At 36.2% G+C, this 12,350-nt stretch overlaps 1 protein-coding gene across 1 annotated transcript in view; it reads left to right on the top strand.

Moving 5' to 3' along the window:
- Positions 1-6,042, top strand: part of OTOGL (otogelin like) — a 100,963-nt gene extending 94,921 nt beyond the window's left edge. Inside the window, exons 60-61 of the mRNA XM_050902545.1 lie at positions 3,167-3,246; positions 5,837-6,042. Of these exons, the coding sequence (XP_050758502.1) occupies positions 3,167-3,246; positions 5,837-6,037 (281 nt within the window). The 3' untranslated portion in view covers positions 6,038-6,042. The remainder of the gene's footprint in view (positions 1-3,166; positions 3,247-5,836) is intronic.
- The last annotated feature ends 6,308 nt before the right edge of the window (positions 6,043-12,350 follow it).

Here is a 12,350-nt window from a genome sequence, read left to right as displayed (position 1 = left end):
ACTCAGAAGTGCAATGTATTCTAAATAATTTGGCGATATAAGGGGAAATATTCTTACTTATCAAATACAGAACAATACTCAAGTTTTCAAGTTATGCAAAGCTTTGAAAGTGAACTACAAGTACTGTTGTTCTGTTATATCCAAAACATAGAAAATAAAAGCTATTTTAATACAACAGAATACTTTTTTTTAATGAGAATCAGCATAAAAAAAGTAACACACCAGAATTGTGCTAAAATCTTACTTATCAATATTCCTTCTCTAATGAGATAAGCTATGTTGAAAAATACTTAACTATCCCCCCCCATTAGGCTGGCTTTATTTAGAAAATTAGTCTAAAGAATTAATGGATACTGGTTTTCTGTTGACCAGGAAGATTTATAATTTTGGCCGTATTCTGTGGCCTAAGGAAAGGCATCGTTATACTTCAGAAATACTTGCTGAGGTGGCTGCTAAAAAACCAGATATAATTCATACAATTATATGCTATGTCAGTTTTATTTTTATTTTGTTTTATTTTTAACTAAAAGCATGTGCCCTGTGATGAAACAGTTAAAAAGAGTACTTATAAATAGAGTTTGCAACACTTTGGGGTTTTAATGGGAACAAATAATCTTTCTGAAAGAGCTTGATTAAATGCATGCAAAGTGAGTGCATATATTTAATTCTTACCTTGCCATAGAGAGACTCATTGCAAAAGTTTGGTTTACAAGGAAGCATCATTCCAGTTTTGTGTTAACCAGGAGAGTAATAAAGTTTAGGCCATCTTTAGTGAGACTTGAAGCAGCTGCAGAGTTTCTAAATTTGGACGACTAACAGGAAAGCTCACCATCTTTTGCTAAAAGAAAAATTGCAGTTGGCAGTGTAAGAATTAATGAAATGTCATTTATATAAAAATGTTTTTATTTCATGAGAAACTTATATTCCTAATGATTCTGCCAGGTTCTGGATTGGGTCTATTACCCTTTGCCATTAGTCCAGTAGTGCCTACTGATAGTATTAATTGTGAACCAGGTATTATTTTTAATAATGTATTTTCTTTTTTTAATAATAGTGTAAGCAAGCACTGCTTGATATATGCGTATAACTGTCATCACCATGCAGTTAATGGTACTGGGCCTGATACTGAGAGATGCTGATCCCCTGTCGGCCTCCCAAATCAGTGGTTTTCTAAAAGCCTGGTTAGGGTTCACTGTTCAGCACCTGTCAGAATTAGGTTCATCCATTTATGGTATATGCTGCTGATGGTTCTTCCTCCTGTTCATTTCTGAAATTGGTTTTAATACATGAACTTACTGTACAGGGTAGTTGTAATAAGAAATGTTGCTTTAAAAAATATCATCATCCTGAATACTGTTACCAAGAGATTCTAAAGCTGATCCCAGGTCTCTGAATTTAATGACTGAACTGTTTTTGCCTTACAATAGAGCAAGAGTGTGCATTACTGCCCGGTCTCACCTTTGCAAATATGGATTTATGCTGCATTTCTTTGTTGTCACAAATAACATGTTTTACAAAGTTATGAAAATGTTGGGGGGGGGGAAACATACAATTACAATCACGCATTAATAAATACTCTCTACACCAGAAATTACAGAATGTTACAAACTGTTGCATTATGATCATATTTCTTTGCTTTTAAGGATAGGTAAGTCACAGAGACTCCTCACTCAAATAAGGAGTGAGTAAAAAAAGCACACCTGATATTGAATGCAGATCTTCTTGACAGTTGAAGGTGGGAGAGAGAAAAGTATAGCAGCAGAGTTTTCATTAGACATCAGCACCTTATACACTGAAATGTCCTATATCTCTCTATACGACTTTTGTAGAAGCACAAAGATTGCGTTGTCTACACATATTCACGCTGGCAAGTGCTTTCTGATGGAAATATCACAGGACTTCTTTTTCTTAAGTGTTGCTGAGGAAGGAAAACCAAGACGCTGTAGGCTAACAGCTTCGATCATATAGTGATCTGCTAGTTCAATAACAGAATCTTGTCTGATCCTGCAATGCACAGAGTAAAATCTAGCTGTACTCTGCAGCCAGTCTTATTTTTAAATACCCACTGGAGCTGTGGTTGCAGAATATCTTGGTTACTCAGAGCTCATTTATCTTATAAAAGTGCTCACAAGCTTCTGGGGAACAGAAAAGTTGTTCTTTTTGTGTACACCCAACCATGAAGGGATGTGCTGAAGGTGGAGAAGCTCTGCTGAACAGTGCTTATTATTTTATATGCTGGACGTTCAGAATGGTTGCATAGCAAAACTAGTAGATGATTTTGATGGGTAGTGAAATAGGAGATCTAAATAACTGCTGTTACACAGAGAGTAATAAGAGTCTGATACGGAGTGCAGCATGAAAGATTGTACGTTTAATTGCTTCAGTATTAAATTATGATTTTTATTATGTTAAAAATGACTTTGCACTATACAGCTTTATTTTTCAAATAAAAGAAAAAAATTCCTATCAATATCTCCCAGAATGTACTTAAAAATGCAGTATTTCCCTAATCCTAGATCCATATGCTGACTCAGTGCTACTTGCTTCAGTTCTGGTGGTAAAAACTGCGGCATATTTAGCAAATATATGCATCTCTCTCTTTCAAAGCTTCCTTGAATGACATCTTTCTTAAAAATATATTGAAATTATATAGTTCTATTTAAATTTTAAATATTCAAAATAGCATCAAGGTTGTAATCGCATTCACAGCTTTACCTTCTCAAATGTTAAGTTCTGAAAATTTTCCAAAATGCAGAATCAAAATCGTATTTCCATTCAGTATTCCTATTAAAACAGGATTAATTCTAATACTATTCAAAATTACTTGAGACATCTTTTTTCTAATTGCTTATATTTGTCTTGCCATATGTGCAATTTAAAATCATATTAATATTTTAATATTTACAAAATCTGTATAGCTTAATGGGCCACTTGATGCCTCATATGTGCCAGATATAAAATCGATAATTCTGCACAGGAAGTGTTTATTAATATATGAGATTTTTTTTCTAAAAAATTATTTAATTATGGAAGTAATAGTTTCAGTGTGTACATTAATGAAAACGAAGTATAATTATTAAAATTATTTTAATAGTTTCACTTTTTTAGTAGCAAATACAGTACAAAAAGTGTATTGATTCAGTATGCATTTTCTGTATTTTATCAGGCAAAAAGGAAGAAAGGATTTGCCAGAAAATGACAATCAGGACAACCATAAGAAAAAATGACTGTATAAGTCAAAGCCCGGTAAGCATAAAAGACCTGTATTTGATGCTGGGCCTATGGCATACCAAATCAAGTATTAAGAAGTGGGTTATAGCTATTAACAAGGAACAAAAAATGCTGCTATCTTCTCAAAAGCAGACCTTTGACCCTAGGAATGTTATCCTACTCACAAATGGAGTAAAATTAGCTGTTCCTACGGCTGAAAGACTGAGCCCTCCTACCTGGAAAAACATCTGGCTTCAAATGAAAAGTACACAGCATAATTGCTTGTAACTAACAACACAGGCATTGAACTCTTCACCATGAAATAACACCCCACTCTAAAAGAGGAGTAGAAATGCTTCCACTTAGGATGTGATGGAAACACTGCTGCATTCCTCTTTGAAGACCTTTACTCTCTGGGTGTCTTCTCCTCCACACAGCATGTGTCTCCATATCATAAATTCATGATCCCATTTATTTATGGGTCTGCTTAAGACATCTTATCTCTCAGCTTTGGTGTAGCCCCATGTACAAAACCCAGGACATGTCTGAGCAGCAAATATACTTCTCATGTAGCACTTAAAGGAGAAGCAATTGACAGTATCCTGAGACTTCCAAAAGACCTCTGGTAAGATTCTGTTGAAGAACCTAAACAGTCATAAGGGAAGAGGCAAAATATCATCACAGATTGAAAGCTGAGCACGTTAATTTCCATCCTGATGGAAGGTCAACAGTGACATGCCCAAAGTTTAATAGCAGAATTAAGAGTGTGTGGTGTATTCATTTAGTTTTAGAAGAAGGGTTGGTAATGAGGGAGTATAAATATGTAGATGACTTTACAGTTATTTGCCATAATTAAGAGGAGAGAAGACTGGAGAGCTTCACAGTTACTTCAACAACCTAGGTTAAGGGACAGCACTATGACAAAATAAAGACATGGTATTGACTAAAGCAAAGAATATTAAAAAGAAAGATTTAGTCAAACCTCATAGGTTTTTAAGCTAGCTGAAAAGGACCGAGCCCTTGCATCCAGTTCTGTGAAAACCTCTGTTAAATGCTCTCCTGCAGACAGAAAGGCTAACTAAGAGTTACGACATTTAGGGACTAAGACAGGGAGTGGAAACAAACTCATTCTAGTGTCTCTTACGAGCCAATGGTGCAGTACTATTGAGGGTGCTCCGTGCAGTTATGGTCCCTCTCCATTGCTGCAGAACTAGAGAGGGTTCAGAGAGGAGCAATGAGAATGTTGGCCAGGTCATGCCATTAATGGCACAACAAACAAAGCCTTCCTTTTTATGACTTTCTATTGTAGATTCTTTATCTTTCCTTCCCCCGCTACCCACCTTCCAAAAAGACCTACCCCCATCCCACCTCCATCCATATTACAACCCCCTTTCCCCAGTATCTTCTTGTTCCCCATTTCCTTGATGGCTGCCAACCCTTCCCACAGTCCAGATTCCCTTACCTTTCACCTCGAAGTACCTCCAGATTTTCCTGTCCTCACAATCTCTATTCATATCCTTAGCTCCACTTCCTTTCCTCTCCCGCTCCCTCACTGCAAAACCCCTGGCACTCTGTTTCAATCGTGTGATTTTGGCCCATCAAATGGCGGTATCTGCTATGGCTGGTTTGGAACTACATACGTGTTCTTTGGCCAGATTAATGCTGTCAAACTTTGGATAGGGCTGAGTATGATCACATTTAATGAATTAATAACTGAGATTATTAGTGCTTAGGACAAGGTCTTTTTTTTCCCCCCGTCAAATTTCAGGGAAGCTGTAAGAGTAACCTTTTGGTCTAATTTGTTTGGATATGGCCCATTTGTTCACAGGCTGTTTGGGAGGGAGTGGATCAAAGCATCTTTCATACGCCTCACTTGCATAAGAAATCAGATTTAAAACTATCACAAAAAGAACTAGATCTAGTATGGCCGTTCTCGATTTCCCAGCTTATCAACTCTGCTTCAGTTTTAATTAAAAAGTATCAATTTCTTTTCTGTCAGAGTATCAGCTAAGAAGACTCTTCACATAATGTAACAGTGAGAGAAGGCTTTGCTCTGCTGAAGTCTAGAGCACAAATAATTTTATAGCCAGTCTCTGCCCTTGCTGGTTTGTTACTGCATCTACTTTTGGATATATTTGTTACAGTGATAACACAGCTAATACTGGTGTGCCCTTAGTCACAAGCAGTATGAATAACAAAGGGAAAAGCTTTTGCACTGATACACTTTTCCTCTTGAACCTTCAAGGAGAAGGACAGACTTTCCTTCATTTTGCTTAGAAGAATTTAACTTTTCAGCACTGAACATGAAAAGAACATGAATTTAGCTATGCTGTTCTGAAGTTATGAATTTGTAAACTAGGGATTCAATTTTGGTATCCACAGCACAACATTTTGCTCAAGGTTAAGACAGAATACATGATTAAACAATCAAAAAAAAGTTTAATTAAAAAAAATTATTAAAAATATGTCTACACTTAGAATGAATGAATTTTAGAAGATAAAATAATTGTTAAGACAGAGTTGTTTTCAAATTTAAAAATGGGTTTTAATCACAAAGAAGTTTGAAATGTAATATCTTTATAACAAAATTTGAGATGTCTAATTTCAGTTCGTATTTTACTCATAGATAAATGTGGCTTCTTGTGATGGAAAATGCCCGTCTGCAACAATTTTCAATGTCAATATTGATAGCCATTTAAGATTCTGTAAATGTTGTCGAGAAAATGGAACACGTAATCTGACTGTGCCACTACGCTGCTCAGGAAATGGCACTGAAATTATGTACGTCATTCAAGAGCCTATAGACTGCTCATGCCAATGGAACTGAACATTACTGTGGATATGATTTAATCTGAAGAATTAAAATGAGTTTCCTTTCACCAGACTCTATTTTTTGACCTTGGATGGCTATAGTACTCTGCAGGGGAAAAAAAAAAAAGTCCTCAATTATGCTTTATAATGTAACTTTTCACAAATGTAGTAAAGTTTATGTATGTTGTTCATTGTTTTTCAAATATTCTTTATAAATATTGGCATGTATAGAAAGAAAAAAAATATAAATCCTTTTAAACAAGGTCTAATTTAGCCATCATTTATTTCTACTCAGTGGCTTTCTGACGAGCTGTTGAAAGCTTACTAATGTCTATGTTTCCAGTGTTTTAAAATTTTGGATTGTGGCTACCTATCAAAGTTCAGAATTTCTCAGTGGTTCTTTTCCTTTTACTTAGAAACTTCCAGTTGAGAACCATCACTGGTCCCATGTTTAAATGGGAAAGAAGCATATTAGGGTTTTGAGAACGACTGAATTAATTTATTAAAAAAATAGTGGGTTCAACTGAAAAATTTTTCATCTTGCTGAAAAGTCTATCTTTTGTCCATTAAGCTGTTGTCAATGACTGGACTCTGCTTATATTGTAAGTCACTGAGAAACACTACGACTATGGTCTATAAGTACTTGTAGTAAATCTTCAGAGCATATAGTACAATCATAATAATGTCTTTAAACCTTATAAATATGAAGCATGACTAGGCAAAGGCTGAAGAGTTCAAGCTTTTGTGCCTTTACTAGAAGTACCTAAAAGCTGTTTCTGATATGAAGGATTCTATTTCATATCCATTTTTCAGTTTTCACAAAAAAATTGGCTGTCTACTAGCTGTAGAATAAGATTCTATGTATATATATATTTATTAAAAAACCAGGATACTGCACATTTTAACTATTCATAGTGGGTTCTTCCTTTGTTTTCCAGTTTGAAGATTTGTGTTCAGTATATTTTTATAAAATACATAAAAATTGGTTTTTTAAAATATTGAGATTTGGACTATTGACTGAATTTAGGATTCATAATTTTTGAGTCCAGGAAAACAAAATCCAGGTAAAATGTATGTTTTGAAGGGCTTAGGTGAGCTATTCATATTCAATCAGGCTGTGACTGTCCATGATTCAGCACCTTAAGCTGAATATACTCTCCCTTTTATTAAACATACTACGTAATCTCACCTTAAAAACTAAGGATACAATTTTAGGCTTGTTTTTAGAAGATTACTTTGCTTTATAAACTCACTGAATGAAACTGGTTTAAATGATGACAGTACTTTCCTTATCATGGAAATTGTTTCAGAATTAAAATTCTTGTCTAAAAGTCTGAAAACTTTTTGACAAATAGTTTTTATTTCAAGCTGTCATCATTTAATTACAAAAAGGTTGTATTATCACATTGGTTTATACAATGAAAAATAAGCAACATAAAATTAAAAAAACTTAAAATCCAAGGCTATTTTGCTACTTTGTGTGAGAAATCTTTAAATGTTTGCTGTATTCAGTTTGATGGCTTGTAAAGAAAAATAGCATGTACAGTGAAATCTGTCTTTACTAACAAGACTGTCATCTACTCATCCATCTCCTTAAAAATAGTGACTTGGTTTAAAAATTAAAGAACAATCCATTGTATTATCAGTAAAATATTTAACCATTATAAAGAAATAGTGATGGCCTAGCGATCAAAATAAAGTGCCGTTTTGAGAAAGCATATGCTTCATTTGCACGTTTTTATGATTTGTATGGCAGATATTTCAAGCTGTGTTATATACTAGGGCCTAGAACCAAAATATTCTCTGACATTGCTGTCAGAATTTGTGTACAGAAACTTCTCATGCAGGCCAGAAACAGAAATTAAATCATAGTCATAGCCGTAAAGTTTGTGTACTCATACAGCAAATTAAAAGGACAATTTTTAAAAGAAAAATACATCCTGAGGGCCTTTTGATTTATTAACATAGAGATAGGAATCCTATATTTGCATCAAGAGAGCTTGGCCCAAATCTTCTTAATGAATTTAGCGTTTGATAAGTTACTTAAGGAAGTTTCTACAAGATAGCATTTTTTCATATAATGATCGAACACTTGATACATTTTGATTGAACTGTGCTTTTTATAAGCAACGTGCTTTTCTACAATTTAGAACTGTATTTGTAATTAAAGAGAAATTAATAAACATTATTTTGCAGAATGATAATAAATCAGTGTTGATGAAATTAATCTAGCTGTGCCACTAAAGATGAATGAGAATGCAAAATCTTAGACAAACCTGGAAATTATAAAAGCAGTTATGCCTAAAATTAACTCCAAGATAACCTGTAATAGGAAAAATGGTATTAAAAGATCCTTTTCCCACTTACAAGTGCAACAATCAGTAGGAACTGTGTCAGGATCCTCCGTGAAGCCTACAGCGAAATCTTACATCTTCAGTGGAGCTAGATATGGTCTAAGATTGCCTTTCATTTTACAATTAAACTTCAAATTCAGGCTGCTTTGGCCTGGTCAGAAAGCAAACATGTCTTAAAACTTGTGAACCATTTTCTAGACAGCCATCCCACCCCCATTACCTCCATGAAGGTGACATTGGCATAATGTGGTATGTTCTACATAATGTGAACTAGCCCCTGCAGGCCTTGCAACGGAGCAAAGGTTTCAATGAGCCGGCAGTGTGGCAGGACTGTTCTGCTCCAAATATTTCTGCCATCTGTAACTTAAACATAACCGTAGATGCAGTTCGTGGTTCTGTCTCAGTTTCCTCATCTCTCTTCAACTCTGCGTTCCCGCTTCAGCCCCCACCCTCGAATTGTGTGTAACCTTGTTTGCGCAGGGGTCTTGTGAGCTGGTTTGGAAAGCTGATCCAACTCAAACCTAACCTAGTCAAATACCAAAATTAATTAGTTTGTTTATTATTGACTAAAAGAGCTTTAATACCCACAGAGTTCCCTCCCTTCCACCCCCTCTGAAACTAAGACTCAAATAATTTCTACTCCCCTAAAAGAAAGGCTGGGAATGCATGCCTCTCTCAAACTCCCACGCTGCCACCAGGAAACGCGAGGAACTGGGAAGAAGCTGCGTGCCTGACGGAGTGCACGCCTTACGCTGCGGTCCTGCCGTGCCCTGTCGTTTCCCCCATTCGTAGCTGGTTGCACCTGTCCTTCACTCCTACGTTTCCACTGCTCTGTTCTCCTACTCGTGCTTGCAAAAGGAATTCCACAATATAAAGGCTTACCCATAAAACAAGGCAGTTTTTTTTTTTTTTTAGGGACTAATATAAATCTGTCTCTATACTTAGAAGCAGACTGTAACTGAATATGCCTCTATAAAATAGTAAGGCTTTGGCAGTATTATTGATAATATTTGACTTCCGTAATTCCATTGCCTTATTACCAGGTCATTTGTTAAGACCAATTCTTGCCCCAATATGCAATTAGAATTTGAGGCACAGCTTCTAATATTGGGTGTAAGCCACTTACTGTGTGTTTTCATTAATAAAATCCAAGACCTAGAGCACAGCTATACAGGCAGCTAATATTCTGATTTTTAGCTAGCCAAATCTGTATACTAAAAATCAAAAGTAAAACTTAATACATCTACATGATTTATTACTTTCCACATTGCAGGCAGAGGTCTTCCCAAATACACGCACCTGTGTACTGGTGAAAAAGCTATTTGCACTGAGGTCTTTGTTACTAGTTTCTTCTGAGAGCAGGATCAGGCCTGAAGTACCATGTTTGAACATAGGTACAAGCCACATAATATACTGAAAGGTGGAGGCGTTCACGAGAACACACTCCAGGGTGACAAATGGTCACTGTGCTCGTCACAGTGCTTAAGCAGTCACAAATGCTGCTTCAGATGTGGCTCCTTTTCCCTTTCTTTCGCACCCCATTTTTCCTGACACAAGTTCAGGTTTTTTTCTCTTGACCTTCTGCACTGCTGATAAACTCAGCTTACAGAGCCTGGATAATTTTTTTTTTTTTTATTATGCATTGGTTCTATACAGTTCTTTCCATCTCTTCTTCTTCCATCTCTCCTTTTATAAGAATTTAAAGAACATCCAATTTCCATATACTACAGAGGATCACCTTTGTGTAAAAACTTGCTGCCAAATAAATGTGTAGGTACCCATCAGGAACACTGTGGCAGTGGGAAACATTGACTTGAACTAATTTTTTCAAGTTCTGTCCCATCAAATCCTTTTCCAGAAGTTACCTTGAGGTTGTGCTGCTGGTGTAATCATGTAGGGGTGTATGTCCTATGGCAAAATCCTGCAGGCATGTGTTCTAGTACAGGGGACAAAACATAAATGAGTTGTCACACATAACCATAGCAATAGAGCGATCGTGGAGGGGCAGCATGAAGGCCAGAACATCAGCAGAAAATTTTTACAGTTACAGTGGGATATTGGTACTATATTTCCTAGATTAGGTTGGATTTCACACTCTCAACCATTCTGGGGAATGTATTTTCAAAAAACATTCACGACATGAACATAAAAGATCTTTTGAGGGATAGACTTCAGCACTTAACATTAATGCAAAGGAAAAAAGGCTTTTATTGAGGAAAGGTTATGGTCGAGAGGGTCTGTACGTAACATTGTGTACTAAATTTTCTCTAACCTTTCTTTAAATGCCAAGTGGAATGTGCAAGCTGCCTAGAACAAGGAAACTTGAAAAACTATCTATCCATTATCATTAACAAGTCACCACAGTTTAGGGTGGAAGGGCATATTTAGAGCCGAAGATCAACGAACTCCAGCAACTGCAAATATGTTTTTGGACTAGTTCTTGGCAGCCACATACTGACCATTTCAGAACTGCCTTTTCTGCCTATTTTGAAAAATAATTCTACATATAGACCAATTAGGCGGTCATATGCCCATCGAAATCAGTGGTAAAAGATTCCCTAAGATGAGAGATTTGAGAATCTCACTCAAAGGAGATAGTCTGAAAAAAATGTCTGATACTTGTAGTTTCTACTTTTACAAGTAGTTGTTCTATGAAGAATGGGGGAACTTGAAGAGCTTCTTCTGTACTGATGTTGCATTGTGGAGAAAACCAGTAGTTAATGATGTTAAAACTTAACCACTAGAAATGCTGAATAAAAGGAAAGTGGTTATGTTTTGGGGAGTGTTCTTTTGCTTAAGGTGGAATGTGCCACACACACTTAATTTAATGAGGTTAAAAAAGAGAGGGCTCCTGCTGTTGTCTCGAAATTCACCCCATTAATAAAGCCTCCCTTTGCGCTCGGTGATTACAAAGTGCTCTGGAAAAAAACTGAGTATGTCTGGTTTTTAAAACAGCTGACTAGGCAGTAGCTTACTTTTGGCATTGATATAGCTAAAATAGCATTCAGGCGATGATACACCCATGTGCACCCTGTATGTGTGTGTTTCTCAGCGAGAGAGAGACTGACTCGGTGTTTTGAGATCGGGGTTTCATTGCAGCAGCTTTTGATTTACTACGTCTGTCTTCGAGCCTGGGTAACATAAAAGCTCCGAAATGGTATTTTTCTGGTGAGATTAAGACTGCCTTGTTTACTAGAAGTTCTAAATAAAGCTCTAATTAAAAATTGTATTCCTTATTTCACAATTCAAAGTTCAGTGGGATACAGGTTTTGGGAAAAATGAGGAACAACCCACTGAAGAACAAGATACTATCTCAAGACAGAAATAGTATATTATGTGATGATAGCACTTAAGAAAATACATAGTATATAATATGAGTGTTTCTCATTTTTATGGTACTTATATACAGTGGCACTAACTTTTATTTATTCTATAATTACTTTGTCTGGAAATAATTGGTAAACCATTTTTATCAGTTTATTAAACTAACTGAATTTCAAAGAGCACAGTGGAAAACTAATTTTCTATTAAAAAGGTTAATTTGGGGAAGGTTAGGGCACTGGGAATTATATTGATGCAAGTTTACCTCTGAATTCACTGCTTCAGATCTGGCCAAAGGCGGATGTCACCCAAAGTTTTTGTCTGAGCCGAGTTCTTGTTCAGTAGCCTTTGGGAAATAAATCAGTGGTCCTACTGTTACGTATTCTGCTCTATTCTTTGTTTATAGATGCTTGCACTGGTAACTTTGGGTGGGACCTCTATACAGAGGCCAACAGCTTGATAAGGAGAATCAGAAATTCTGCCTGAAGGAGAAATTCTGCCCCAAGGAGGTAAATGAGGATCTTTACAGTGACGCCAGCAGTGAGACAATGTCAGTGTCTATTTCTCCTCTGGGGCTAACCTCTGTGTTTTACAGTAGGGATACTCATTGGTGAGGATACTGGTGACATACTGGGGAGCAATTGTATGGGTCCT

Source organism: Gymnogyps californianus, chromosome 1, assembly GCF_018139145.2.
Source record: "Gymnogyps californianus isolate 813 chromosome 1, ASM1813914v2, whole genome shotgun sequence".
Taxonomy (NCBI): domain Eukaryota; kingdom Metazoa; phylum Chordata; class Aves; order Accipitriformes; family Cathartidae; genus Gymnogyps; species Gymnogyps californianus.
Note: the sequence above shows the minus strand (reverse complement) of the source record. Positions and strands in the feature narration are given on the sequence as shown.